Raw genomic sequence first — 23,190 nt, forward strand, 5'->3', positions numbered from 1 at the left:
TTTCATTGATGGACAACAAATTAATTGATCACAGACACTAGCTAGCTGAAAGAAAACAAACGTCCTAGGCCTAAATATCATATTTAGGATACATTATCCAATTTTCACACATTACATTAAACCATATATATATAATAGCTGCTATTTTTTTTTACTTGAATCCTCTCAGAACTCATGAACCTCAATTTCCTTCTTCTCCTAATAGCTGCTATTTTTTTTTTTTTTTTTACTTGAATCCTCTCAGAACTCATGAACCTCAATTTCCTTCTTCTTCTCCTTTGAAACCAGCATGGGGCTCCCAGGCCTATACTTGTACCTCTTTGCAACAAACACATAGATAAAGAAGTTGATCAAGCTCATCAATGAAAGCAACCAATAGAAAAGATTCAAATGGTTCAAGTTAATGTTGTTCCCAGCCAACCAGCCTCCACTTTTTGTGACACCCTTTGTTGCATTATTCACAATCTTAACCAAAATGGTGCTGAAAAAATACCCTAGTGCCATGGAGCTCCACAAAAAGCAAGTTGAAATTGATTTCAACCCTTTGGGAGACTCCGAGTAGAAAAACTCAAGAAGCCCTACGTATGTGAACATGTCAGCGATTCCAAAAATGAAGTACTGGAAAGACAGCCAGAATGTGCTGATTGGCAATGGCTGCACCACCGGCCTTGCCAACAGCATGTTGTGCTCTCTTGCCACATCTTTCCTTTTCACTTCCATGATTCCAGCCACACCCATGGAAACACTTGAGAGAACTAAACCCACCCCTATGCGCTGTAAGTGCGTTATGCCAGAGGGTATGCCGGTGAACTTACTTGCGATGGGGACAAAGACACGGTCGTAGACAGGAATTATGATGGCGAGGAAGACAATGGGGATGATGGGGAGTGAGGCTGGTGGGATTTTGAAGTGTTTGGTGATACTTGTGTCCATGGTGAGACCTTGTTGGATGGAGAAGGTTTGGAGTTGTGCCAGGCATAGAGTCATTATAATTGTGCAGCAAAATATTGGGACCATGCCTAGGATGATTTTTGCATTTTCCACTTGTGTGACTCTGCAAAGTTTCCATGGGTTTGGAGGCTGTTGTTCATCAACTTGCCCTCTTCGGATGGATGCTTTGTCCAAAAACCTGAATAAAATTCAATTATGTGTTGGGCAAGGAGCTAACAAGAAGTTTTCTTATGACGGAATAGAAATTCAATTGTGTTACCAAACAATTTGGCATGTTTTATTGTGAGACTGAATGAAAATTGTAAATTACGTTAAATATGACCTAATGTTCGGTTTTAATCCAGTTCAACCGATAACATAACTTAGCAGATATCTGGTACTAATTGATCAACGCTAGACTAATAATGGAAGTCCATATTTCCACCAAAAAAATGTATTTAAAAATCATGGAAATGCAAGCTTAATTTTATCCCTCTTCAATGGTAAAGGATCATATATTTTGCTTAACATCTGAATAGAAATTGATATAGAAATCTAATCATTTATGAGTGTACGAACGTTCTTAGTTAACACCCTAATTTTGTATTATTTCAAGGGTGGAAGATCATATATTTCGGTAAAAATTTGTAAGGTACCTGAAAATGGGTCTGTGAGGTAGGAATTCTTGTTCAAGAGCAGCTTCCTTGTCTTTGCTAATCTCATACAATTCTGCGGGGTCCTCAGGAAGGCTAAGATTTTTGTTGCGGATGGCTGCAACATACACCTGAAAAGAACATGAGCAACAAGTTAGCTAGTTGTGATTAACGTTCGATCTGAATTGGAAGCATATATTCATTAGTTAAGAATCTTCCTTAAGCCGACCTCCAACCAAACACCAATAGGTAAAGGTGGCAAATCAACTCATTGGATTATTTATGGATACCCAATAAAACTCATTTAGTTTGATTTTACCTTACACCATCATCATCACTATCAATCTCATCTCTTATATTATGGTGATATCAAATTAAACGGATCTTAATGGGTACCCATTAACAACTCAATGGTTAATTTGCCACCTCTACTAAAAGGAGAAAAAAAAAATATGTACACTACATCTTAGTGACTTAGTCAATCGATTATATTGATTTGGATTAGCTAGTAAAAATCAATCTTATTAGCATCCAAAGAAGGTTTTTGCACCCAAGTTTTGTTTGTTATTTCCCCCACCTCATATACACTTGTATAAAGAAAAAAAAGAAAAACAGAGAAAAGAAAGAAAGACTTGGAACTAGCGTTTAAATGGTTGACAAAAGAAAAACAAACCTGTATAAGTTCAACTAAAGCACTAGTTCCTCTGATAACTTGTATCCGATACAACGGCAATCCTGCGAAAAAGATGACGACGCCCAAGAACATGGCGATAGTAGAGATCCCAAATCCCCAATCCCATCCTTCATTGTCTTGAACCCACACAATTAGGGTTAAACTGACTACACCACCCAAGCACACTGCTAGCAACAGAAAGTTAAAGAAGCTAGACATCTGCCTTGCCTCTCTTGGGTCCAATTCGTCAAATTGATCAGCACCGTGTGATGGTAACGTGGCCTTCAGCCCGGAAGCTCCGGCCGCCAAAATGTAGAGAGCAATAAAAAGAAGGGCAGCATTTCCACCTTCAACTTTTTCACATTTTGCAGTTGGATCAAAGACACTGCAGACTGGTGGCGTCAGTTTAGGGTAGTGAGCTTGCACAGTCATTAGTGCTAGTCCCTGAAGTGAAAATTTACAAAACTATGCAATTACTAAACCAAATTCAATTGCGAATTATACACAAATAAAACTGAGCGTCACTGAACAGACAATAAGTTGTATTCAAAACAATTTAGTGACATCTTATTGTGTAGTTAGCATCCATCCAGTTCTATTTGATTAATGGTTCATAACTCGTTGTATTTGTGCATATTTTGCTATTAATGATGAGTAATTTGAGTATTTCGTTCATACCACAAACTCGAGGCACCCAGAAATGAGAAGAGTTTTGAATCTTCCAAAGAAGGTGTCTGCGAGGATGGCCATGAGAATGGACAGAATATAGCCAGTTCCCATGTAGTTGGTGAGTTGGTTAGCTGCATCTGCTAGCTCAAAGTGCATGACCCCATTGAAGTAGGTAACCAAGTTGACAGCCAGGGCAAGAGTTGCCATGTTCTCAAAAGCAAATGTACCTGCAACATATAAAAACAACGCCAAAATTGTAAATTATTTAAGGACTACATATTATTGCATTTATGGTGATCATGTAAGCAGATGTAGATTATATATGCTAGTTAGTCAGGACAGTGTGTCCCTCCTCTTATACCAGAATTAATCTCCTTCATGTACATTAGACCAGTTTAGAATGTCAGTTTTCTTAGAAGAAAAGAAAGTGATCATGTAAACAATGTGTGTACTAAAGGAGTACCTAGTATGAGCACAGAAGTTTTCATTCCTCCATGTTTATATTTCACAGCTGACCTTCCCTTCCAATCAACCTTCCCTTCAACAAGCTCAAGTTTCTCCTGCAGGTTATAAATCAAAGAGAATATAATTAACAAGGTCGAATTCGAAAGAATAACATGAACAAATGTGCTCATTAATTTGTTAGAATTACCATAACTAGATGCAAGGATTGCAGTGATCTCTCTCTGGTACTAAAGAGAACAGACGTATGAATTTTGGAAAAGGGATGAGAGGCTAATGGAAACTGAGGTTCGTATATATAAGACTTTGACACAGATGGGCTTTGGGACTTATCGGAAGTTGCGTAACGACCATTTGTGATGCCCATAATGCCCTTTAATTTGTTGGAATGTTAGTGCATGTTTTGCTATAACATTGCCGACCTTGAGTAAGAGATTCCCAAGATATTGTCAAGATTGTCCAAGAGGAAACCTGAATAAGGACGACAGAGTGAGAGCTACCCATTAGCATTTCTTAAAAATAAAAATAAAAAGATAAAATCATACTTTTTTGGTATCAAGAAGTGGATGATAAATTTTTTACCAAAAGGTGAGGACTTAAAGCTCTAATGATGGCGTATTTACTTAAGATAGGGTAAAAATTCAACTCGTCCTCTTCTACAAATTCTTGAGGTTTTGGCTTTCGTGTGGTTGTAAAATAATAGCCCTAATGGGCATGTCATACTCCAAAAGCCTTAGCAACTTTTTGTGTTTAAATTATGGGTAGTGTTACGAAGAACAAAAAAAAAAAGAAAAAAGGTAGTAATCTTTCATATTTTTGCTTGTTCTTCGTTGATTTATTCTTCTTTTTTTGTTTCTTATTTTTTTTTTTTAATCAATCCAAAAACTAGAAAAATTGAGATAATTGCATGAAGAAAAATAAATGCGCGAAAATTACTATCCTAATTTTTTATTTAAATTATTTCTAATTAATACATATTGGTAATTTCTTGTCGACATAGAAACAATAGGTAAAAGAAATGAGTACGTATGAAGTATTCAACTAGCGATTGAGTGCAATCCAAAATCTTTGGGGCACTTTCAAGTTCAAATTTCACAAAAGAAACATTACAAGAAGAAGAGTCCTGCATTTCACCCAAGTCCATAAGCATCTAAACACCCAATCTGTCTTTGCCCTTGGAGAGCCTTTGCTTTTGGACACTACTATCCGCCTCTTTCTCGATAAAAATCATTTTTTTTTTGCAGCAAATCAATCATTCACATCAAGAGCAGAATTAGTTTCCACATACATTATTAGTGAAAGCTAATTAAAATACCCTTTAATTGGTGCAAATTGTCAGACTAATACAACTATGGGGCCTAGCATTAAAAAGGACTTGTATGTTGTTATTGGAAAAGGATTAAAACAGACAGCTGACAGATTATAGAACAAACATCTCAACGGTTCACGCTGTGTTATATAATACTAACTGATGAGCACACACTTTGTGCATGTGAATAATTTTATTCTATTTTTTGTTTTTTTATTAAGGAGTGTGATTAGTTTTTAAAATTTTATAAGAGTATGAAAAAATGATGGTGGGACAATTTTTCTTAATAAGTGAATATTTATCTTAATATTACATAATTACTGTTTTTGTTCTCCTTATGTAAATATTGTGTATTAAAAGTGAGAGTAAAATAGGAAAAATAAGGATATGATTGTCATTTTGTCAAAATGTACAAAATTACTATTTTGTCATTCTCATGTCAATATTGTATATTCAAAAGTGAAGGCAAAATTGGAAAAAAATAGGGAAAAAAGTTGACCAGAGCTCTTCGCTTAATAGAATAGAAGATACTTAAGCACTGTTTAATACTTGGATTAACCTAATGATGGTGAGGATGATTAAGTCAGATGTGGGCTGCGTTATCCCACGGGTAGCAACTTGCCTGCTCCAGTCTCGCCGGAGCTATAGAATATTTAATGGCTCTGCGCGAATGATTCCTGCGGCGTAGGTCATATGTAAACTTTACGTATGTTTGTTTGAACAACACGAGTGCATTTTCAAGCCTTATTTTACAGTCATGAGCTTCATGTCCTAAAAGGACCCTTTCAACCATGCATATATATGACAGACCCATGAAAAAAGCTGGACATAATTTAGGTGCAAAGATCGACTTTGACTGAGATTGATAACTCGCTTAATCACAAAGATATTATTAAATGGTTTTTTCGCCACAAGAGTAACATTGACATATGATCCACGCCACACCAGATGATTTCTGTAATTTCGCTCATTTGGTAAGAAATTTTCTTATGCAATCTCTCTTACAACTGTTAGATTCACAGCAACATGTTGGAGCAGACAATAAATTTCCCAGATGACATAAAAACTGTCATTAAGATTACAAACTCATCCAACATCCAATTATGTTAATAATAATAAGATTGTGTTAAGAGATTAGTGTTAATTACAGGTTAGTGGAAGTGACTGATTTATTTCTTTCCTCTTTAGGTGAATTAATTCTGGTTTAGCATGTAAAAAAATATTATTAAGGTGAGGAGGGAGAATCCTGAAACTATTACATTAATTTAGAGAAATGAAAGTTTCAAACTCAGTACGTATGGGTAAAAACTCAACAATAAGCAAACAAAAATAAAGTGATTTAAGTGCCTGACATAGTTTTCTTCACTAGGCTGAGTCAACTATTGATGGTCTCATAAAGAAGGTTCCTTTAAGTACATAGTTTCCATCACTAGACTGTAGTTAATACTGTCCCATTGCACAAAAGCAATCAAAGAACTTCCCTTCAAGTTTTATAAATAGTGATTTTTCGATATATGACAGCCACACTACAGTACTATACTCTTAGTTCATGAAATACGTACATAGCAGGTGAATTAGTAACACCCGTCAAACTCAAATTTCTCAAAGTAAAGATGCTTTTTAACTCAAAAAATCAAATGTGTAAAATGATACGGAAAACTTTTCATGATGGAATTGAAAACATAGAAATATATGGATGCAAACTCTCTAGTCGATGGTCATACGCAAGGGTTGATGTCACTGAAAAAATGACTTCATATATTACCTAAAAATGTATATAAATTATAATTATTCAGAAACATACATTGTCTTCCCAACCAATTCAAGAAGAAAACCCCTCAGACAAACAATGATGTGACTATTAATTGAAGATGTCTAAGAAACAAAAGAAGAAAATGTACAGAACAGGGGTTGCCTGTGCAAAGAATGCCCGACTAAAAGTTTAGTGGAATGCCTACAATTACAGGGGGAAAAAGGCCGATGATCAGTAGTTCAGCAACGAGTACTTTACACGCAATACAATCTTTCCCTTGTCGACTCCAAGCTTAGCCCCAGTGACTAACCAATGACCTGGTATATCTTGCGGCCCCTTCGACATTTCCGTCAAGTCCACTAGTTTTGCTAGTTTTTCCTTTTTATCGTCAGAGCTTCTGTTGTTTAAATGTGACGAAGAAGAACCATCCGCCTTCAGTGCAGAAGACGGGGTGGCTGGGTTGTGATCCCAAACAGACCGCCTAATTGTGCAGCCTGGTACTTTAGAGAAGAGGAGTTTGAGGTGCAATACATTTTTGGCACCAAAATCCCATACACCAAGCTGAGCCCCGGTGACAATGTGAACACCAGAGAGGTCACCGATAGAGGTTTCCACGTGCTCTATCGGTGCAGTGCTTACATGGGAGAAGTTCTTCCACTTGATTGGCTCAAACCAACGGCTGTCTTGCTCTTCAGGACCTTGCCACTTGGGTGCACCTATCGCCATGTGCACACCCCAATGGGGTTGAAGAATTTTCGGAAGGGAGACTAGATGTTTCAAATGTATAGCCAGTCGGTTCTGTTTGCTGCCTTCTAGATTTAGTCTAAGCCCTGTGACAGGCTTACGGCCTACTGTTACCTGCAGTGTCAAGGAACTTCTTCAGTTAAGGTGGGGTGAAAGTGTACAAATATAAGGAAATGAAAGAGTCATTTCTTTTCGCACACAATAATTTGATAAAAATAGCCATCAAAGAACTAATGAGAACCAACAAATGTACCTGATCTGGACTGATGTAAAGCTTCGGACCCATCAAGCTGAACTGAAGCGATGAACACACAGGTTCTTTTCTTTGCAAATTATTTTGCTCCGGGGCCCAAACTTGAGCAATTTGAAAATCCAAGAAATACTGCAGATCTTCGATTGGTGGCTTGTCTGGTATAAACAATGACAAACATATAATAAATGTCAAAAACACCTCCAACACCTGAATAGGTGGAGCCACAGGTAAGCATGCTTCTAGCTATATAACCAAGTTTCAGGTTCTAGACAAACGATTCAAGCTAACCATAATTAAAATGATTTAGTCATCAGATTGGAATAAAAGTCAACACTTTTTATGAAATACATTTTAGATCAGATCTTACACTCTAAATATAACTCAATCGCGCGACTCAAGTGCTTTATTCCAGGCACTCCTTCAAGCAAAGAAACAATGGGTGTAAATGTCATGTTAATCACATCTGGTGCTAGTTGTACAGTTTCAGCCCACTTGGTATGATTCTGCTCAAGATCATCACCCCCTCTTCTCCTGAATATGACTGTAACATCCTGAAGGACACAAAATTAAGGATATTCACAAACAAATCCACTGGAAATGACAATTCATCAAGAATTATTTTAAGAATGGGCGAAAAGTTTCATGAGACTTTTAGACGAAACACCAGTGATACAAACCTTATCCTTGTACTTTAATGGGCCTGGATTTGACTGGCTTTTTGAGTCCACAAACCTATGATCACCAATGTCTTTCACATAATTCTCAATGTCCCCCGCTGACAAAGGAGATGACAGGTGCTGCCTGATATAGAATACATCTCTTCCACCAATAGTTGCAGACGTGATGATATGGGTACCATAACTCTCAATAAAACTGAAAAATGAACAAGAGGAGAAAGAAAATTGTGTATCAAAATTCTGGTGTTGTACAGACCAACAGATCTAGTAACCTTATCAATGGAAAACCCTGCAGTTGTGCATCACCAAATATTGCAGTTTGGAACATTTTGAATTTAAATTTTCAATATCAATTGATGGGTTGCCATGTCCAAAATTATTCTTTGAAATATGTAACTATAAGAACTGCCCAACATAATGAAATTTGATTGATTATCCTTCTTGTTAGTGCATATCAAGTTTGGTTTCAATAACAGTTACTAGCATCTTTAAGTACATATCCAGACCATTTTGAATCAAGTGCATCGCCATTAGTTTGAGGCTTTGAGCATACACAGGTCTAATGGTTAATCACTCAATTTTTCATCACCAAGCTCTTTAGTTGCATTTTATAAATATAACCCACTGATCAAAGTAGGAACAGAAATGATAGAAAGGAGGTATCAAACAGAGCAATCAGGTACTGACAAGTTGAATTGTCCTCGAAAATATCTATTAGTTTAACGCATAGACAGGACATGAGTTGTAGGGATTAGCCTATCAATTTTGTTGGTAATTGACCTTTTACCGAGATGATTAGAATTGAAAAAACACAGGACATTTCATGTTTATACTCTATCATATTTAGTTGCTTACCTTGCTAAGCTGCAGGATCCCATGAGTAAGGAACAGCACACTTGATTTCCTCATGCAAAACTAAATTATCCTTTTCTAAGTTAACTTTGTATAGGGGAATGAAGTATCCAATCATGGCGAGGGATTTGGTTGCTGCTGCATCAACTTGCCAAGAACCGGTGAAATTGAACATGGCATTGAAGCTTCCAAGAGGAATGCACCCTGATATACCTGATTTCTTGTTGAAGTATTCTGCCATCTGAAATTTCAAGCATCAAAGCCAAAGGTTCACAAAATTTGTCGTATAACAAGAAGGTAAAATGGTTGCTATAATTAGGAGAAGCAAGTCGAAATCCCAATGCATGCACCAAATGCTGACCAAATAGGAGGAGATACTATTCATTCCACAACGGGGAAGATATATTTCAAATGAGAAAATGTAATTTAAGAAACACGAATCCAAACTTAGCTATGTTAGAATATATACTAACTGCTAGCTCACATCCTAACTGCTCAAGCTTTTCGGGATTGTAGTAACCAAACAAACTTTATCTTTAAGCATGTTTACAGGATCTCCGTAAAATTTTATTCTCTAATGCACCAAATAGTTTTAGCAAACTCTGCAAACAGTTGAATTCAAACAATCACAAATGTCAGATTTCTTTATTTAGCCATCTATATGTTGTCTGAGTATGCAACATTTTCCCAGTTTTCTTTATGTTTTGCGTAGTACATTGACTAATTACGCTGGCTATTAACCCACTGTACAATCCATTATCAAAATACAACACCAACACTGAAATATGATTTATTTAGCCTAACGAGCTCAAATAAACATTCAGACTAGAACTTTAGCCTAACTAGCTCAGTAGTGCATTGCTCCGTAACAGATGAGTAATCTATTCTCTGCATATCACAAAACAATTCATGACAACCTATATGGAGAAAAACAACTCAGAAGCCTGGAAGAAGAGAAAGACATGATCTTTTCGAACTTTCAAATCATTAGCAATTGAATGACACAAACAAAATATAATAATTTTGAGACAGAATGTACAGTTATTCAAATTTAACACAGGAGTAAAACTAGAAGAATTCTAGAAATCCATGAAATACGATATGCGGAATCAATGATTTCGAAAACAAACTAATCCCAGAACCACAAAAACCCAGCAAAGCAACATTATCCAACATAAAACAAACCAAGATTATAACTTTCTGTACTCAACCAGACCACAACCAAGAAAGTTCAATTCCCAACAAGTCCAATACTGAACTGAAGCTTCTGAAAATCCAAAAACACCCAAAACAACTCACAGAATTCAAATCCAAACTCACAAAAAATAAAAACCCATCAACCGAAATTGGATAAAAATTCACCTCATGGAAGCTGCAGGCATGAATTCTATCAATGGACCTCTTCCCCGTCGCGCACTCAACATCAATGGGCACATTCGGCACAACAACCCCATCAGAAAAAACAAGATCTTTCCCATGATCCTCCTCCAGAATCACCAGCCTCGACCCGGGTGCCCCTTTGCAGTAGAGAAGCCTGATATCGGAAGTGACGTCAAAACCGCGACCCAGAGCCTGGATTGAGTTGGAGAGCGTGGTGGTCAGCGCGGCAGAGCTGGAGCTTCTCGCCGCCGCAGCAGAGGATTCCATAGGAAATGAAGGGTCTTTGTCTTTCATTGGCGAAGAGAAAGAAGAGAAAAAGAAATCGATGGCGTTGTTGGTGTTTTCGAGTTGGACGGGGGAATCATTCGAAATACAAAAGTGCTTAAAAAAAAGTGCTTTCTGTTTTGGTGTTTTGCAGTGGCTGGCTGGCTTTTTAGGCCAACGAGAGAGAGTGGGGATTTTGCCTTCTTCTTCTTTGTACCAAAGAGCCGAATGAAGGAGGGCAGCTCTTGCCGTTGACTGTAAAAAAGGCCTCAAATCGCGTGTAAAATGTGTGTATTGTATGGAACTACACAAACTAAAAGAGGATTCTCAGTTGAGTGGTCTTCCTTGTAAAAGGATTTTGAAGTCAAACGCCTACCAAAAAATCAGACCAAGCCAAGATTCCTACCGCTAATTTTTTGGTTTGACTGTCACACCGTTTTATTAATTCTAATATAACTTAAGTTTGTAATAGTATATTTGGTTTATTATAATTTGTAAACGTGTAATACAATTTGATAGTGTGATGGACAAATTTTAGGCAAGCATACTCAAATGCTTCTTGAGATGAAAGTTTTGTTTACACGTAAAATTGTAACTTTGAATTCCCTAAAAAAAATTGTAACTTTGATCAAATACTAGTTATATATCGTACTTGGGTACTTACATCTCATGAACCAAAAAAATTACGTATCTCACATTACAGCTATTAAAAGTGTTTTTAGATAATCATAAACGCTTATAAGTGTGTTGAAAATTAAAACACAATAAGAAGATGCATTTTCCAAATGAATTTAGTGATACAACTACTTTACCATACCAAAAGGTATTTAAAACAAACAAAGAGTTGAGTTTTGTCTGCTTTATTTTTCCTTTATTTGGTGGATTGAGCATAGGATTTGAAACAGAGAATTTATGGAAGGGCCATCAATTTGGACCTAAATATTATTAGTTCATTTTTAGACTTGTTGGGTGGCCGTCCATCGAGCCATGTTGCCGAAAGTACCGATCTTGGGCTAAACTAGCAGTAGACTCGGATCGCAGACATATTAGCTCAAGATTTGAGACATCTTATAAAGTTTTTAAGTCGTTTTTAGGAATGATTCTTTCGTTATGCCTTAACTTTCTATTTCATACATAATATGTTTGACAAGAAATTGAACGAAGTTATATTCTCATTTCACTCTCATTGCGTATTTTACATGACCGAAATTATATTTTTTTATTTGTCAATCTCACTTATCTCATGACTTATATTTTCAGTATTATGCTTTCTCTCTATTTCATTCATGACGTGTGCTATGTGCGGCTTGCTGCTTGTATGGTGTAAGTATATATTGTAACAAAAAATTAAAAAAATAAAACATAAAACAGATTTATATACCCAACCAACCAAAAATACCGAATGAAAGATGAGACCTGGTCATTGTCGGGTCTATCATTTTGCAACGATCGCATGCAAATTTAGGCAAAGATTTCCAATAACTCAGCATTTCCACCAAACAGAAATCCTAAATTTAGACATCACTCCAAAGGCATCAACAAATTCTAGAGACAACCAAACATGCTGAGAGAATTTTGCATAACCTCTCAAAGAAACCTAACCAAAGTGGCCTTCATCTACATATAACACTCCCTTCTCCCCCTCTCCACTCATCTCCCATAAGCAGCCTTGGGTCAAAACAAGGAGGCAGTGGAAAAATCATGCAGGCCTATGGCTGCTTTCTAGTTAGCTTTTTTATTTTCTCTTTATTTTCCTCCTCCTCTTCTGCCCTAACCGATGCCGAAGCGTCCTTTCTTGCACATCGCCAGCTTGTAAGCCTCCCAGAAGGTGGTGACATTCCTGACAACTATGAATTTGAGGTTGAGCTTGATCTAAAGTTTCCCAACACCAGGCTTCGACGTGCATACATTGGGCTTCAGGCTCTAAAAAAGGCCGTGTACTCGGACCCTCTCAAAACAACCGAGAACTGGGTTGGCGAGAATGTATGTGCTTACAACGGAGTCTTCTGCGCACCGGCTCTCGATGATCCGGAACTTGAGGTGGTGGCAGGCATTGATATCAACCATGCAGACATCGCTGGACATCTTCCTGCGGAATTAGGGTTGTTGACGGACATGGCGTTGTTCCATATCAACTCTAATAGGTTCTGTGGAATCATCCCCAAGAGCTTTAGAAGGCTAACTCTTCTCCACGAGCTTGATGTTAGCAATAACCGCTTTGTGGGATCGTTTCCCGACGTTGTCCTAGAAATTCATAACCTCAAGTACCTCGACCTTAGGTTCAACGATTTTGAGGGGAAGCTGCCTCCTGAGCTTTTCAACAAGGAACTTGATGCTTTGTTCTTGAATGACAACAGGTTCACATCCACCATTCCTGAAAATCTCGGCAACTCCCCTGTATCAGTTCTTGTCGTCGCCAACAACCATCTCGAGGGCTGCATCCCCAACAGTATTGGAAAAATGGTTAAAACTTTAAATGAGGCTGTATTCTCCAACAACAAGTTTACTGGATGTCTGCCTCCTGAAATCGGACAACTCGCAAACGTGACGGTGTTCGATATTAGTTCAAACACATTCAGTGGGATTATGTCGAAAACTTTCAAGGGCTTGGAAAAGGTGGAGGAGCTGAATATCGCACACAACATGCTAACTGGGTTTGTTCCTGATAGTATGTGTATGTTGCCAAACTTGGGAAACTTCACGTTCTCGTACAACTACTTCAATGGAGAGACCCAAGAATGCGTGCCAGGATCTCGGAAGGACGTTGTGTTTGATGATGTGAGCAATTGTTTACCAGACAGGCCTGAACAAAAGTCGGCAAAAGAATGTCATGCTGTGGTGAGCAAGCCAGTGGATTGCAGTAAGGCAAAGTGTGGCGGTGGACATGGGCCGTTGAAACCTTCTCAGCCTCTGGTTGAAAAGCCAAAGACACCAGAGACAGAACAACCCAAACAACCACCACCACAACCTAAGCCACAACCACCAAAACCATCACCTGAACCGGTTCAAACACCTCATACACCAGAACCAGAACCACAACCACCCAAGGAGGAGCAACCCATGGAACAACCTCCCAAGGAGGAGCAACCCAAGGAACAACCTGCCAAGGAGGAGCCACCCCAAGAACAACCTCCTAGAGATGAGCCACCAAAGGTGCAACCTCCCAAAGAAGAGCTACCAAAGGTGCAACCTCCTAAAGAGGAGCTACCCAAAGAACAACCTTCAAAAGAGGAACCACCCAAGGCACAACCGCCTCAAGTAGAAGCACCTGCTCCAGAGCCGGTTTTAGAAACCCCATCACCTACACCATCACCATCACCTAAAGACATAGGTCCTAAGGTTCCAATTTTCCCTCCACCAATTGTTGACGCTCCTCCACCAGCACCCTTTGGGCAAAGATCTGTCGTTCCAATCCGCCCTCACCCACCACCAGTTCACTCCCCTCCACCAGCAGTAGTAGCGCAACCACCACCAATGAGCTCGCAACCACCTCCGCTTCACTCTCCTCCACCACCAGTCCATTCACCCCCACCACCAATCCACTCTTCTCCACCACCAGTGGACTCACCCCCACCACCCGTCCAGTCGCCTCCACCACCGGTGCACTCACCCCCACCACCTGTCCATTCGCCTCCACCACCGGTTCACTCACCCCCACCACCAGTCCACTCTCCTCCTCCACCAGTCCACTCTCCTCCTCCACCTGTGCACTCACCTCCTCCATCACCACCACCTGTGCACTCTCCTCCACCACCCGTCCACTCTCCTCCTCCACCAGTCCACTCTCCTCCTCCACCTGTGCACTCACCTCCACCACCTGTGCACTCACCTCCACCACCGGTCCACTCACCCCCACCACCAGTACACTCACCCCCACCACCTGTACACTCACCGCCGCCGCCAGTGCACTCACCTCCACCACCTGTGCACTCACCTCCACCACCGGTACACTCGACCTCCACCACCGGTACACTCACCGCCACCGCCATGTACACTCGCCACCGCCACCAGCACCAGTCCACTCACCACCACCTCCAGTCCAATCATCACCACCACCAGTACCGGTCCACTCACCACCACCTCCAGTCCAATCACTACCACCACCTTCTCCATCTTTATCACCTCCTCCTCCCGTTTCCTCATCACCCCCTCCAGTATATGACTTCGTATTGCCACCTACCATCGGGTTCCAATACTCATCTCCACCTCCACCAATGTTCCCAGGCTACTAAGCGCACTGCGATATCAAGCTCCCACCCGGCCCTGCATGAAAATTTGTTTATAAATATTTACAGTCTCACAAAAATACACCACTTTTGTTAGGACCATAGCTTGTAACTCATGACATCAAAGTGTAAATCTTTTCATATGCTACAGAATGCAATAAAAAGGACTTTATCGGCAAATCACACATCCACTTTTTTCTCGTTTAATTTTAAGATTCTATTTGATGTGTGTGAGTACTGACTACAATGCACGATGAAACATCACTGCATATCATCAATATATATATAATATTTGAGAACAGAAGAAAAATTTGTGTGAGATTCAGTTTGTCATGGATCTTGCTGAGTGAAACTACACCCCACTCAAAGCTTGCCACGTAAAAGTTTTAATACAATTTTTTATCATTTTTTTATATTTAAAATTTTCATAATTCTTTTTCCTACTAATTAATAAACACATGAGATTCATCTAATGGTTCTTCTGTTTTTTTTCCGTCTTCTCCTCTATTTTTCTTAATTTTCTATGTTGTATGTGGTCTTCCTCCCTACTCTGTCCTTCCTTTCTTCGTAAGAATATGATAAAAAATAAAATAAAAATAAAAATAAAATTAAGCCGACTTCTCCAGTTAGTAACGGGAATAATAAGAGACAAGATACGATGATTAATTGTTTTAATAATATATTTTTGTGATATAATGGTTCCCCATCCAGCCTTTTTTTATCTCTTCCTACTACTATAACAAATGCTGCCGCATATAAGTCTAATATCCCTCTTCTTCTCTATCGGTTTACTTAAATAAATAAATAAAATAAAAAATGATGTTCGGGCACCTTCATGCATGCGAACTACTACCACCATTATGTTATACACGTTATACGCAGAAGCTACGATCAGAAATAAGAATAAACTGTCAGAATATGGCCGTATTGTCTCTAGTGAATTTGTGCTTTCATTTTGGTATGAGCACCTGCCTTCAACAACGGACCACCCGGCCACACTGTTCTTCATTTACCACGAGAATCACGATCAACTGCATGGATATCCTAGACAGACAATGAGGTATAGGCGGTCCGTTTTGCATTGGGTGCGTACAGTAAGCTTTGCGTGCTCTGCACAGAAGTAGTATCAGAGTCCTCGGTGAAGGCCCTAAACCTCAACTCGTCACCATAAATACTCGGGTTTATCTTCACCTCGTGAACAGAAGTTTGGCCTTCAAGCATGCTCACTACTGCAGACATTGTAGGTCTTAGTGCCGGTGATGAATTGACACATAGTACAGCTACCTTTATCATTCTCAATGCCTCTTCCTTATTGAACTCAGACCCCAACTTTCGATCCACCAGCTCCATCAGATTTCCATCTTGATGCAAAACAAGGGCCTGCGGCATTGAGAAGAAATGCAGAAGGAATGATGAGAAGTTGAAAACATTTGAAGAAGAAAATGAAAAGCCATGTTCTAATTCTTCGGTTCTCTTTTACAAATACGGCGGAGCCAAACAATTTGCATGTGTTGGAAAAACAGTCCTACAAAAAGCACTCTGGCTTCCCATATACTTTTTCCTGTACCAAAAACGACTGCCACGAAGGTCTTACCCAATCAAGAAGGCATACAAAATTCTCATTTGGACGATATTTGACGTTGTTTTTTCCAGAGATGAGTTCCAATGCAACGACCCCAAAACTGTAAACATCTGCTTTGTCACTCAAATAACCCCATAACGCATATTCTGGTGCCATGTATCCTCTGCACATTAACAACTTCTGTTAAGTGTCCATAAAGATGTCATCTAAAGAACTTTATGTACATTGATTATATTGATTTTGATGATGTTTTGAAATACAATTTTGCAATTAATACATCTACTTCAGTAAAGTTTTTTTTTATCGTTAAAAAGAAGATTTGAGTTAAAAAGTCTTCATGTTATCTAAATTAAGAAAATAAAACAAGCAAAATAGAAACCACAACAAATGAAAGAACAAAATGAAGGATTGCTCACATAGTTCCAGCGACTCTGGTGCTAATATGGGTCTTCTCCTCTTCATCCAGCTTAGCCAAACCAAAGTCGGATATCTTAGGGTTAAGGTCTCGGTCAAGCAGTACATTGCTTGTTTTGATGTCTCTATGAACAATTTTCAGTGTCGACTCCTCATGCAGGAAAGCCAGACCTCTTGCAATGCCAAGACATATTTTATGCCTTGTATTCCAGTTCAGTTTCTTTAGGCCTTCCTCTGGTCCTGAAATTAGTAGATAACTCAAAGAATATTCATGAAACTAATTATAACATACGGAAGTAAAGCACTTCGTCCAACTTACCAAACAAAACATGGGCAAGGCTATTGTTCTCCATATATTCGTATACCAAAAATAACTGATTTCCTTCGACGCAGCATCCATACAATTTCACAAGATTTGGGTGTTGTAAGGCAGAAATCATGCCTATTTCATTCACAAATTCACGATTTCCTTGCTTTGATTTTGAAGAAAGTTGCTTAACTGCAATAAATGTGCCATCTAATAATTCGCCCTGCATTTTGAAATATAATACATTTGAGGAATATGAGTCAACCATAATACTCTCCAAGAGTGATACACCATAGCGTTCAAAACAAAAGAAAAGTTCTTACAAATATAGGAAAACAAAATGGAGTTGTGGAATACCTTGTAAACAGCTCCAAAGCCACCTTCCCCAAGCTTGTTTGCAGCATCGAAGTTGTTAGTTGCAGCTTTAAGTTGCTTGAATTTAAAGAAACCAGTTTGAAGATCGAATCCCATGAGATCTGTTCATGTTGAAAGGTTAACATATTGAACTATTTAGAATCGAAAGGGCAACAAGAGGTAGAATAAGAGTTGAATTTGCATTTATAACATGTTTACAACAAGGGCCGGCATTAAACCCCTAGTAAATTTTAACATATTGATGAACTGTCAAATTCCATCAGATTCGTGCATGCATGATTCGATGATGAAATTATTTTAGCAGAAGAAGTTAGAAATGGGATTTAACTTTAAGTTAGAATTGTAAATGGAAACGTTAAAGGCTACGGATTTGAGTGAAATAAATAAAAATTAGTAATCCTAGGGATAGGAATCAAGGTTCAGTAAATACAGATGATAAGAATAAGATTCGATCCTCTCGACTGTTCAACCAAGCAGCTGACTTTCGTTGATAAGTTAACTCTCTAATGATTCAGCATACTGATAGGTGCTACCAATGTAAAAGCCCCTTTGAAAATTCATACTGTAGCAAGTAGAAATATGAATAACTTTTCAACTTTTCTAAAAAAAAAAACAGAAGACCTATATGGTATTGTCTGTACCTTGTTCCCTGGTTGTCCTGCCTCCGAAACAGCCTTTCAACCAAAGAATGCTCAAAATTACGAAAATAAGGAATAACGCTGAAACAACTCCAATCACAATGAATTTCTTCCTTTTGCTATCATCAGGCGGCTTGAAATCTAGAATAAGAGCCAAGAACAGTGATTGTGAGAGAACAATAAATTTCGACAGGATTGTATAGAGAGAAACTTAAACATTGCTACTTACCAGACTGCACTGAGATAGCTGATATCAGAGAACCATATGTTCCTGATTTTGGAACATTTGTTGTCCCTTTCCCAGCCCACTGAAAGCGGATTTCTAAAGTCTTAACGCTAACAACTGCTTTAAATACCTTAATCACTTCCTTATCAACCCCTTGTGCTTCCTTTTCAATATCAAAATCCTCCAAAACCAGTTTATCCTGCAACAAATTATTTACTCAGTCAAGTAGAAAAATAAGAAAGACGAGCGGTTAGAAAAATTGTAAAAAAGTATGTGGAGTTGTGGATCGCTGGTTAAGCTCTGTGAGTGAAAAGACAATGAAAAGAGTCAAGGTTATCCAAATGGTTAAAACTGAAAGTGACAAAAATGTAAAATGTTTACTATTTTTACAGAGCCAAAAAGCACTGCAAATGACTACCTGGATATAAACGTTAAAAATTCGTCTTCCAACACCATAATAAGACCTGTTGTCTCTGATAACTATTTCCGCAAAGTGCAGTTTCACAGTGTAATTTCCATTTGCTAAGCAACGAGCATAATATGTGAGAGAAAGAGGAGACAGTCGTGCAGTTTTATACAATTCAGAGTTGTTCATTCTGAGTATCGAAATATTGTTTGCTATATAGTCTTTGTTGGAGCTCCAAACATCCGCAAAATCACCAGTACTGCTAAATCCCCAATTTGCTGAGTTCTGAAAAAACTTTGCTGCACCTCCTGAGGCGTCATCTGCCTCGTACTTGATGTTTCCGACTGTGGTTTGATTTCCACCGCAATTTAGATGTAATGAGTACCGATCTATATAAATAAAGAAGAAGAGAAAGAATTTCAAACAATGCTTTGTAACCTTTTCACTTCATATGAACACGAATTTACTCCTACAGATTTAATTCTAACAACAAATTTTAACTACCTTTTGAACATGGAAAGAGGCAATTGCTAAGTAGCCTACAATATGAAAAATAAACATTAGCTTCTTAACTTAATAAAGAGAAATGAAAAGTCTTTGCATGAAGCTCATGAAGTTAGAAGCATACGAATTGTTCTGACTGGAAAAACTTCTGAACAAATTGCTGATGCAAAACACATTACAAAAAGTTAGATTCATCTATATAAGAAGTCAAAGAAAGTAACAAAGGTTTATCTCAAGGACATTAACATAAAAAAAATGGAAAAACCGTTATGCTTACAAGGTCTCTCGACAAGAATTTGGGACAGAGTTCTGAGGAAAAGTATTGTAAGAAAGATCTATATTGCTGCACACAAAACATGAAGCTCTCTGTTAGCTTCGAATTTTGGTAAAATCAATATCAGAAGATTTTTGTAAAACTTGTAAATAATATAATTACTTGTGGGAATTCAACAGTATGCATTATCAACAGAGTAAAGAAAAAAATAATGCGTTCATATGAAATTCAGGATGACGAAGCAGAAAAAATATGTAAAAATCTGGGATGAAGAAGCATACTAGCGACTGTCTCTATTTTTAATCCACTCTGGAAGACCAGTTAGCAAGTTGCTTGTCAGATATCTGATCAGTGAGCAATATAAAACAGAAGTCAACGAACATATATTTATAAGTATACTGGTTCAAAATACAAAGAAAGATGAGAAATTTAAAGTCTTTCTAAGGCCTTTCCCTTGGTACAGCTATGATTCCTAGCAAGAATTTGGTCGAATCCTAAATGTACTCATATCTCTATACTTTTTTTTTCTTCTGGTAAACAACAAAACAAAACTGCACTCATTCTTATTCAGTCAGAATGCGTTATCCAGAAGTAAGCTTCATGTTAACATCAAAATGACAATGTTAAAAGTTGGATCGTGACACTTGTACGAACCAAGGGAAATGCCTCCATGCATCATCATGTGTGTTAGCTACCCTTATGAGTTATATTCCTTACATTGTGGCCAATTCCATAATATCTGCAAAATTTGGAATACTCCCTTCCAATCTGTTGAAGCTAAGATCTCTGCAAATGAATATGTATACAAATAATCAGAAGTATATTCAGCAAATTTTAAAAACATAAATGAATCAACCAGTAGTCTGCACACCAAATTCACGATCGGGTTTTGGACAAATTTAGAATATGCTTTAAAGTGTAAGGTCAAACTGCTCATAGTGTTACCAGTTTGTTATACAATATTAGTAATAATCTAGAGCTACAGTGTAGAACCAATTATTAAGAGCTTCATGTCATGAAAAAATGGAGAATAATAGATAGAAGAATTACAAAACAGTCAGACTTGTCATGGTAGAGATATATTCAGGCATTTCTCCGGTTATATTGCAGCTCCTTAACATCCTGCAATTTGAACAACCAATATTCGTAAATTAGTTTTCATCTGCATGCATTATGCTAATAGAAAAATATATAAAACCTAAAATATGGCTCACAATTTATTCATGCCCGTCATGCTTGATAAGTTTGGAAAAGATGAACTCTCACCACTTAAGTCACTAATCCTTCTGCAAAAGGTTACAGCATGATAACATGTTGGAATACAAGTATCTTCATAAATTCATTTTTCTCTCTAAATTAGAAAGACGCAAGGAGATCATGCAAATTAAAATAACTGATAGCTTGGAAGGCAGGACTCACAGATCTGTCATATTACTCAAGGCAGAGAGACTAGATGGAAGGGGGCCTTCAAGACCACTCGCTTGCATCTCTCTGTAAACAACATATTTGATGGATTTAGGATTACACATGAAAATATTTCAGTTGAGAATTTAAAAAGTGCAACAAAAGTGATCTCTTACAAGGCCTGGAGGTTTTTCCAACTTCGAAAGTAGTCAGGTATTCTTCCAGCGAAGTTATTACTGCCAATCTGACTGTAAATAATGCCACAAAAAGCCGAAAGATTAAATGACATAAACCATAAGTATTTCATGGAACGAACGTACATTATTTAAGGTAGTCATATCACTTACAGTACTCTTAATTTGGTCATTTTAGTGAGGGCAGAAGGCAGCTCACCAGTGAGATTGTTAGCACGAAGATAGCTGTAGTTAGCCATGGAAACACAAGACCAAACCGTTGTCAATTAACATATATACTTGCTTATGAAAATCCAATAAAATTTAAAAAATGTGAATCATATAAAGTTACAAAGGAAGATAAAGTAGAAAACTAACAGACGCTCCAGGTTAACCAAATTGCCCAATTCCTGGGGAAGAGCTCCAGAAAATAAGTTGCTCTCCAAGGCCCTGAAAGCAAAAGCCTTGTCAAGTTCGCATTGGTGCACAAAACTAACAATTCTGAATGAGGTGATAGCAATGGAAGAAAGAATAGATGCATACAGAGATTGGAGAGTAGTTATGCTTCCCAAATAACCAGGAATGGGTCCTGATATGTTGTTCACACTGAGAACCCTGCATGTGCATGAAATTGGTTCAATAATTGGTATGCAAGTTTTTATTAACCTCAAACAAAAGTCTAGAATTCACTCACAGAAGTTCCAACTTCGTAGAATTCCATTTGCGCGGTATTGAACCACTAAGGTAATTCCTGGCCAAATTACTACGATCATAAAGAAACAGTGCTATTAGGTTTTCAGATAGAAGCTTAATAGATTTGTGGATGAAGAAACTAAAACAAATTAGCGGACATATCTTCATACACTTGCTTAAGGTAAGGTAGCTTCGACAGCGCTGGCGGAAGCACACCATCAAGGTCCTGTCCGGTAAGAATACTGCATAATAAGGATCCACAACTTACAGGTTATGAATGTTGTGCCAAAAATCGCAATCTCTTACAACTTGATATTGACAAAAAACCTTCATACACTTGCAATGGCAGCATTGGTCATTACCATCACAGGCAATTTAGAGCAGAAATTATATACTACAGCTCGTAAAAGGTGCATACATGCTTTGGATGTGGCATACATTGCCAGAGAAAGAGCAGTTGCATACGACAGTGTTGTTGTACTCATCCGAATGCGGGATTGAAATAGTCGGAATATTGCTACAAGGATCACTGAAATTCCAATCCTTTTTATTCAACTGCACAGCTATTTCACGAAGTGCTTCCACTGCCACACCCAAATACACAGAAACACAATCTCAAAATCACTTTTCACAAAAGCAAGTAATGGGTAAGATAAAGTTTCATCCTTTCTAGTAAGTCTAATACAATTGGCCACATAAAACACAGAAAAAAAAAATTAAACTTCATAAAAAACTCATGTATAAGCTCTGTTCTTATTCAATTTCTTGTAAAATTTTGTCTAAAAAGCTTATAAATTTAAGTTATTTCCACCACAAATATACAATTTTCAACATTTTTCAGATGAACAATCCAATTCCAGCAACTAAAATTGCAATCACTTCACACATATAGAAAATCAAAACAAAGGCTTTCAAAGTAAGAGAGCCCTTTACCTTCATCGTCTGCAAGAGTGCCCCCCTGTTCCTGGCATTTGATTGGCTCGATGCAGATAAGTACTGTGAGTAGAACAACATAGCAGAAGAACAACTTTGAAAGGTTTTGACTTGCTGCCATTTTTCTTCACATAATCACAATCCATGGAACTCCGTTGTTTCTGTCTGCAGGCTCTTATATAAGTTATAATTATCTATCCTGATGGAATAATGGTGCAAATAATTATCCCCACTTTGGTTTTTTATCTTCAGGGTCAAAATCACTTGCCTAAAGTAGACCAACGGTTTTTTTTTTAATTATTGAAAATGACATACACATATTTTGTCTAATTTCCCATGCACTTCTGTTTTATTTTGACAATTACTTCTATTTTATTTATTAAATTTGATGATAAAAAAACGTGCGAAAAGTTTTG

The 23,190-nt window shown here is 37.9% G+C and overlaps 3 protein-coding genes and 1 pseudogene across 3 annotated transcripts; 1 reads left to right on the forward strand and 3 right to left on the reverse strand.

Moving 5' to 3' along the window:
* Window positions 1-3,754, reverse strand: LOC103944728 (protein NRT1/ PTR FAMILY 4.5). The gene is made up of 6 exons (XM_048582629.1): window positions 3,578-3,754; window positions 3,389-3,485; window positions 2,935-3,152; window positions 2,257-2,700; window positions 1,587-1,714; window positions 1-1,129 (listed from the first exon to the last, which is right to left on the reverse strand). The coding sequence occupies exons 1-6, from the start codon at window positions 3,752-3,754 to the stop codon at window positions 241-243; spliced, it is 1,953 nt and encodes a 650-aa protein (XP_048438586.1). The 3' UTR covers window positions 1-240.
* A 2,703-nt stretch (window positions 3,755-6,457) lies between these two features.
* On the reverse strand, window positions 6,458-10,664 carry LOC125476344 (annotated as a pseudogene).
* Window positions 10,665-12,010: 1,346 nt separating this feature from the next.
* LOC103943315 (pollen-specific leucine-rich repeat extensin-like protein 3) lies at window positions 12,011-14,851 on the forward strand. The gene is made up of 2 exons (XM_048582267.1): window positions 12,011-14,560; window positions 14,641-14,851. The coding sequence occupies exons 1-2, from the start codon at window positions 12,321-12,323 to the stop codon at window positions 14,849-14,851; spliced, it is 2,451 nt and encodes an 816-aa protein (XP_048438224.1). The 5' UTR covers window positions 12,011-12,320.
* Window positions 14,852-15,499: 648 nt separating this feature from the next.
* Window positions 15,500-22,977, reverse strand: LOC103943307 (probable LRR receptor-like serine/threonine-protein kinase At1g07650). The gene is made up of 24 exons (XM_009353581.3): window positions 22,775-22,977; window positions 22,260-22,425; window positions 22,012-22,083; window positions 21,843-21,911; window positions 21,692-21,763; window positions 21,527-21,598; window positions 21,323-21,394; window positions 21,152-21,223; window positions 20,991-21,062; window positions 20,786-20,857; window positions 20,622-20,693; window positions 20,289-20,357; window positions 19,853-19,915; window positions 19,575-19,640; window positions 19,422-19,457; window positions 19,298-19,332; window positions 18,806-19,182; window positions 18,391-18,586; window positions 18,165-18,302; window positions 17,506-17,624; window positions 17,161-17,371; window positions 16,844-17,081; window positions 16,440-16,590; window positions 15,500-16,225 (listed from the first exon to the last, which is right to left on the reverse strand). Exons 1-24 carry the CDS (start codon window positions 22,893-22,895, stop codon window positions 15,890-15,892), a joined length of 2,967 nt encoding a protein of 988 aa, XP_009351856.2. The 5' UTR covers window positions 22,896-22,977; the 3' UTR covers window positions 15,500-15,889.
* Between the last annotated feature and the right edge of the window lie 213 nt (window positions 22,978-23,190).

The sequence above is a fragment of a genome, unplaced genomic scaffold (genome assembly GCF_019419815.1).
Source record: "Pyrus x bretschneideri cultivar Hongxiangsu unplaced genomic scaffold, Pyrus_bretschneideri_v1 Contig19, whole genome shotgun sequence".
Taxonomy (NCBI): domain Eukaryota; kingdom Viridiplantae; phylum Streptophyta; class Magnoliopsida; order Rosales; family Rosaceae; genus Pyrus; species Pyrus x bretschneideri.